The 7513-nt window shown below is 41.5% G+C and overlaps 1 protein-coding gene across 2 annotated transcripts in view; it reads left to right on the top strand.

Moving 5' to 3' along the window:
• Nucleotides 1-44: 44 nt before the first annotated feature.
• The window catches only part of LOC106522610 (lipid phosphate phosphohydrolase 3), a gene marked incomplete at both ends in the record, with an annotated part of 19011 nt that continues 11542 nt past the window's right edge, over nt 45-7513 (top strand). The window contains 4 exon segments of one of the 2 annotated variants that reach the window (XM_014015681.1): nt 45-199; nt 4222-4314; nt 5912-6099; nt 6185-6242. In XM_014015681.1, coding sequence (XP_013871135.1) covers nt 45-199; nt 4222-4314; nt 5912-6099; nt 6185-6242 — 494 coding nt within the window. 2 annotated transcript variants of the gene reach the window in all.

Genomic DNA, 7513 nt, shown 5'->3' with positions numbered 1-7513 from the left:
GTGTGTGTGTGTGTGTGTGTGTGTGTGTGTGTGTGTGTGTGTAGCTATGCTGCCAAGCCTGGTTCTGCATCGTTCCTCTGTTCATCCATACCAGAGAGGTTTTTACTGCACTGACTCCAGCCTCAACTACCCCTACAAGAGCAGCACTGTGCCCTCTTCAGTGCTCACTTCTGTTGGCTTGACACTACCCGTGGTGTCTGTAAGTCAGCCCCCCGAGCCCCATCCCCGCAAAGAGTGTTCAACTGTGGAAACAATGAAGGCAGAAACAGGGAGGGCTTGAGGTTAAAGTGATAATTGGCTGGTGTTTGGAATTGGACCTTTGTAAGATTCATTCAGGTATCTAAACCAATGATTTTTTCTGTTGGGTCTTTTTTGTACAAACCTAATAACCCAGATGACACTGTTTGCTGTTTTCCAGTGGCCGAGACAGAGATCCATGTAACCTGGTGCTGTTTTGAAGAAGTTGTTTGTCTCAATAATTTATTGCAACAACAATACCACATTTTTTTAATTAGAGAAAGAAATAGAGAAAGCAAAAATCAGAACTTGAAAGGTTAACAAAAATTGGAAATTGGATTGGGACTGGAAAACTGCAATTGTGAGTAAGGGGTCTCTGCAGTAGGTTTTGTTCTTTGTGCGGAGACGTCCCTGTTCCTGATTGGCGGAGGTTTCGATGTGGGTGGAGATGGCCCGAGACGTGATTGGTCGGATTGACGGTAGGGTTTGAGGAGGCTGGAGGAAGCCATATCTGCCCACAGGACAACACGTTCTGCAGAGACCCCTACTTGGCAATTGTTGCGTCTGTGGTGACATTGATTCAAAAAGCAGAGGAAACCTTTCGGATGGGCTTTTTAAAACCAACAGTTGCATCTACTCTGGACAACCTCATCTCCGTTACAGGTTGTCCACCCTCGACATCCTCAAGCCCAACCCTTTTTCTGATATGATCCCCTGGTGCMAGCATGCTCCCTGTGCTGCTCGTGTTTTCTCCTGTTCATGTCCGTGTCACTGACCCGGTTCGTTTCTCTCTTGTCTCCCTGTTCCTGTCCTCTCTCTTTATGTCTTTTGTAGCTAGCCTGCCTTTCCTGATCATTGAGACTAGCACCATAAAGCCACATCAGCGCGGGTTTTACTGTTCGGACCAGTCCATCCACTTCCCCCGAAAGGAGGGAGACACCATTAGTGATGCCGTGCTTTGTGGCGTTGGCATTCTTATTGGCATCTTCTCTGTAAGTCGACGCTCACACCTCCCTTTTTTGCTGCTTCCATATTTTTAAACTCTTGGACATCTTTCATCGACACTTCCTTAGAGGTTTTAGCTGTTTGTCATCACTTTTTCCCCCATAAAGGTGCTCTATACGTCTCCTCATTCCATACCRATCTCTCTGTTATACGTTTCCTTTTCTCCTTTCAGACATCCATTATTTTCCATGTATTTTTTGGCCAAACAGATTAGTGAGAGGCAGTGAGTTTACTGTGATGTGGCACCTACCTGGTAGCCTGAAGTCTCTCTCAGCTTCAAAACTTTTTAACTTCTGTTACAGGAATCTTAGAAAAACTATTGAAAAGGGTTGTTTGAGCAGATTAAAGGGGATTTCAGGCCTGCTGGAAGTATTCTGTAATGACTCTGAGTGGGTGTATTTCAATTATTGCCACATGGAAAGGGTAGGTGATCTTTATAGCCTCCAGACTCAGCATGTCACAGCTCCCTCCTGTTACCAGACTAAGATGCCGTCCCCTTGCTTCAGCTTGGTGGGCAGACACACACACACACATTTATATATATATTTAAATACATACATACACACACTGTACCAGCTCAGCTCTTCTGCTTATTGAAAGCAGGAGCCTGTTCTAATGTTGGGTAGTTTCCTCACGTGTGGGCAAAGTTGGCGTGTTTTTTACAGCTGCCTTCTATTAGTGGCGTCTACCACCACTGCTCCCTTAACAAGCCCCAACACCTACACACAATGGCACACATGAAAATACATACATATATGAACAAGTATACATGCTGATTCTAAGTAAGCTGCTTGTATTTTAAACACAAATCAATCACAGTTGTTGGTTATATCCATGTCTGCTCATAAAAACAGCTTCCAACAGAAAAACAGAGTGAACATCACAAACAGCTCTCTGCTATCAGCCATAACTTCCTCTAGTGGTGCAGAAAAACTATTGGCTGCAGCCGTCTGTACTGTGCACGTGGGATCACACACAGTGATGCAGAGAATTTTTAAAAACAGCTGTTATAAAGTACACACACAGCAGAAATGCTAACAGCTTTGTGAATAAAGGCTCTTACACTGAAAAGTTTGAAACCAAAAAGTGGAAGTTTTTGGAAACTCCTGACATCGTTTTAGCAAAAACAAAACTTACATGAAAGGTCTTAAATGTGCCACACAAAATGAATTGATTGATTATTTATCCAGTCAAATCACACTGAGATCACAGGAGGCAACCTTTTGTATGTTTGTGTGATGTGGAGGAAACCAGAGGACCCAGAGAAAACCCACGCAAGCCTGAAGAGAGCATGCAAATTCTGCACAGAATGGTCCAAACCGGGGATCAAACCCAGGACCTTCTTGCTGTGAGGCATCAGTGCTAACCACTGAGCCATCGTACTGCCAATAAACAGCACAATCAGATGAATTTACTACACTGTTGATGAGATGAATTTAGCTGATACAATATGCAGTGTTCTAAAATATATTATTTATGTGAAATAGGCTAAGGCATAATTGGGTTTGACACAATTACAAATACAAACAGCACATTCTGCAGGAAGTTAGTTTGTGAAACAAGCATGAAACAAGTTGGAGCCATGAACTATATGAAAAGATAAACTATGATCACCAGAAAATTTAAAGCTGTGTGAAGAGTTGTGTAGTTTCAAACCAGAACCACAGTAATTAGAGGATTAATGGGACGACTGCATGTGAAAGAGGCTGAAAGCTGCAGGTGTGTGCACCTGAACAGGGCGTGGTGTACAGCCACCCGCTTTGGATGTTATCAACCATGAAATGGATGTTATTAGGCGTTATCGGTCCCCTAGAATGGCTTCAGAATATCCCGCCTGTGCCGGTTAGCAGGTTCCCTGTCCCATAGAAGGGCTGCTTCTGATTGTCATCTGGTTAATATGAGGCATAAAACCACTATCTGGTTAATATGAGGCATAAAACCAYTATCTGGTTAAAATGAGGCATAAAACCACTATCTGGTTAATATGAGACATAAAACCACTAAGGTTAATTTTAGAGAAAATGACATGGTTAGCACTAAAAACACTGCACTCCGTCGGTTGTATATTGCGGCCTTTCAATAGGGCAATGGGGAGAGCATCGGACCAGACATTAGGAGACCAGGGTTTGAGACCGACACAGACAGTGAGCGCAAGGATCACCACCAGGCATGGACAAAAAACTTATTACAATATGTTTTGGTTATTTACACATTCAATGCCATTGATATATTAACCCACTAGGGGTCACTGTCAGGACAGTCTGAAGCCTAGAAGGCACAGTAGGGACCCTCTGAAACCATTGTATGGGACTGATAACGCCTAATAACGTCCATTTCATGGACTGATAACATCAGAATCCCCTGGTACAGCTCAGAGGAATAGCAGGTAAAATATTATTGTAAAAGGCTTGGCATGAAGAATACACCACAAAGATTAAAAACCCATATAAAGAGAGCAAGCTGCTGCTTCGACATATCCCATGTTTGATTGACATCTCTGTACCTTGAGGTTTGCCTTTGGTTCCTACCTGGTTAAGAGTAGTTTGGATCTTTCAGCTCGACTCAGAACCACCTGACACAGAGGTCATGGTTAGCACACTTCACCTAAATGTTTGAGCAGATAGATTTCAGTTAATTATCCTTCTACCAAAGTCAAGTTGGTGACTTACACTTATCATAGCGTTAAGTGGAGCAGCAGCATATCTTAATCCCCTTCAGACTGCCTAATGGAAAGGCAGGCCATGTTTATTGTGTGTTTGTGTGTCTATCACTCTCACTCATTCTCATACTGTTTGCCATTATTTCCACTAACCCTTACTCCCCAGCCCAATGTTGATTTGTTGCATGAAATACTCAGATATGTGTTGTAGTACTGCATGGTTGTGTTGTGCATGTAAATGTACCAGTGTGAGCTTTAGAAACATTATAAAACCWTTTAGTGATGCGTTTCCTGTTCATGTAAACAAATGTTTTCTTTAGATTGTGATTGGAGAATGCTACAGGATTCACCAGCTACAGGAGGGAACAAAGTCATTTGTTGGGAATCCTTACGTCTCAGCTTTCTACAAGCAGGTCTGTAATCAATCAGCCATCTTTATAGTTACATGAAAGAGATCCACTATTTTAAAAACYGGTTTCAAGAACATGTTTGCCCCACTCCTTTACTTTGCATCTACTAAGAATAAAGTAAAGAAAGCAGTCAMAAAACTAGTAATATAGACACATGAACCTAAAGCAGAAATAGCCTCTGCTCAGCTCTGCACAACCCTACATGTGTGCACTATAGATATACAGACAGTTTAAACAAACCTCCACTTTATAGACCACACCCGTGGTGTGCTCATGACTTTTTCACAACAATCCTGAAACATTTCCTAAATCTGCAAAGTTAAAAAGAAAGACAACAAAGTTCTTTGTGTTGTTCTTTAAAGAGTAACAGCACAATCTACCTTATATACAAAAATATGTTCTTCATACACTGTGCATTATTCCCTGCAAACAATAGTTCTTATTTGATTCTAATTTATGTTAATTAGCTTGATTGTCATCATGATGACAGTTTCCTCCCTCTCTTCAGATAAAAATATATAACACTCCCCATCTTTTTTCTAATTGAGGCCCAAAGTTATTTGTCAATCACCTCCAGAACCAGGCTGCTGGTTCAACAGAACCAAGCCTCAGTTCTGAGCTCTGGAGAGCAGAGGAACATGTTTATGTTTATCCAGAGATCAGCAGGTTGCAGCCACAGAGAACACCTGGAGTTCAGTTAGACCCACTTAGAGATCAAAACATCTTTTTATCGTTTTAGACACAGACAGAGCAAACTGTAGTAAAAAGTAAAGTATCAGAGCAAATATCATATATAATATATAATAAAATAATATATATAATATACAGTTTTTTCTGTTTTCAGTCATTATTTAATACAGCTGGCACAATAAATCTCTGCTTCCTTTCAACAAATTATTAAAAATTAGTCTTTCATGTTATAGAAAGATCCTTGAAACAAGAGAAAAACATGTTTTTAACAAAAAGGCTGCTTATCAATGAATCGCTAGTCAATCAATTCATTAATGGATAACTTGCTACTCCCCACCCCTACAAAGGAAGATGTCTCTACATCTATTTCTTTATCAAAACAATAGAATTAAATGAATAGTTACAAACTTTTATTTGGAAAAGGAAAAAAGGAGAACTGAGTTATATTTATTATTGTATTTTATTCATAAAGAAAACCATCTATATATAGTAAAATAAAAATAGAGACAAAACAACAAAAGCAAATCATGCCATAAATGAAAAGGGTGCAGAGTGAAGAAAAAATATTTTAATCTTCCCCTTATTTCCAAACAAACTCAAGCTTCAATAATCTCTATATTTACAAAAAGTAAAAAAAACAAAAACAACAATAAATAAAACAACAACATCAGATATCAAACAGACTGGTTTTGGTGATTTTTATATTCAAATAATTAACTATATTTTCACAGTGTCTCAGTCATCTCCACAGTCATCAGTTTGTCCACCAGTAAAGCTCTTTGATAGCCAACTTATTTAGAGGAAGTCTGCTGCCATGAGCTGCTCTGCATGGAAACCTGCTGCAGAARCAGTAGAAGACAGTAGGCTGAACAAAAGATGAGTGTGTGCGTTGTTTTGTGTCACTCCACAGATAGGTGTGTTCCTGTTCGGTTGTGCCGTCAGCCAGTCATTCACAGACATCGCCAAGGTGTCGGTGGGTCGCCTGAGACCCCACTTCTTAGACGTGTGTAGGCCCGATTTCTCCACCATCAACTGCTCACTGGGTTACATCACCAACTACACCTGTTCCGGTGAGGACAGTGATGTTCAGGAAGCCAGGTTAGTGACATCATCAACACACAAACATGGTGTTTCTGTGTTAAAGATTTWAAAACTGTGGATTAAAACAGGACTCTTTCTGCAGGAAATCCTTCTTCTCAGGACACGCCTCCTTTTCCCTGTACACCATGCTCTACCTGGCTGTGAGTAGTCATGTGCTGCACCACACCTCCGGTCACATGGACACACAYATGGACACACACATGGACACACACACAGAGACAATGGCCTTCAGTCTGTCAAAGCACCCACAGAGAAAAGGCTGGGCTCTCATTAGAGACTCACTGGTTGAAGGAAGAGCAAATCATTGTTCCTGAATCAACTCCTAACCCACGTTTAGACTCCTTGTTACCCRTAAGCCCCTTTTCCACTAGTGCCACTTAGTGTAGTGTCGGTACGGTTCGGTACGGTTCCAAGTTATTTCCATTAGGCCAGATCCATGGAATCATCCCTTTTTTAGTACCTACTTCGTTGTGGTTCCAAGTGGTCCCAGCTGACACCAAAATGTGACGTCAGAACACTGTTCGTCACTGATTGGCTAGKGGGTGGAGTCACTGGTTGGGTCTGAGCTGCCTTTACAAGAACAACTCAAGGAGCCATTTTCCCCCCAATTGTAGCAGTGACATTAGTCATGATTCCATCCAACTTTAATTTGAAATTTTTGCCAATTTTTAAAATTTCAAAAGYTATTCATCAAATGTGTTTCCATCTCTCATTTTGCCATTTAACTTTCTTACAAAAAACCTAAAAATCACCTCCACCAACCGCCCAAAACACACCCATTGGAACCAGACTAGAACATCAGTGGAAAACCAACCAGTCCGACCCGTACCAACCTGTACCGACCTGTACCGACCTGTACCTACACCGACCGTTCCAACACTACACCATGGAAAGAGAGATGAATGGATTCACTCCATGTGTTTCCTTCAGAGCAACTGCCTGTTCTCTACCTATCACCTCTCCTGTTGTGGCTGTTACCAGACAGGTCAGGTTAGTTAACTACAGACAGGTCAGTTTAGTTAACCACTGACAGGTCAGGTTAGTTAAACACAGACAGGTCAGGTTAGTTAACCACAGACAGGTCAGGTTAGTTAACCACAGACAGGTCAGGTTCGTTAACTACAGACAGGTCAGGTTAGTTAACCACAGACAGGTCAGGTTAGTTAACCACAGACAGGTCAGGTTAGTTAACCACAGACAGGTCAGGTTCGTTAACTACAGACAGGTCAGGTTAGTTAACCACAGACAGGTCAGGTTAGTTAACCACAAAGAGATCAGGTTAGTTAATCACAGACAGGTCAGGTTAGTTAACCACAGACAGGTCAGGTTAGTTAACCACAGACAGGTCAGGTTAGTTAACTACAGACAGGTCAGGTTAGTTAACCACAGACAGGTCAGGTTAGTTAACTAC

This window comes from Austrofundulus limnaeus, unplaced genomic scaffold (assembly GCF_001266775.1).
Source record: "Austrofundulus limnaeus strain Quisiro unplaced genomic scaffold, Austrofundulus_limnaeus-1.0 Scaffold133, whole genome shotgun sequence".
Taxonomy (NCBI): Eukaryota; Metazoa; Chordata; class Actinopteri; order Cyprinodontiformes; family Rivulidae; genus Austrofundulus; species Austrofundulus limnaeus.
Note: the sequence above shows the minus strand (reverse complement) of the source record. Positions and strands in the feature narration are given on the sequence as shown.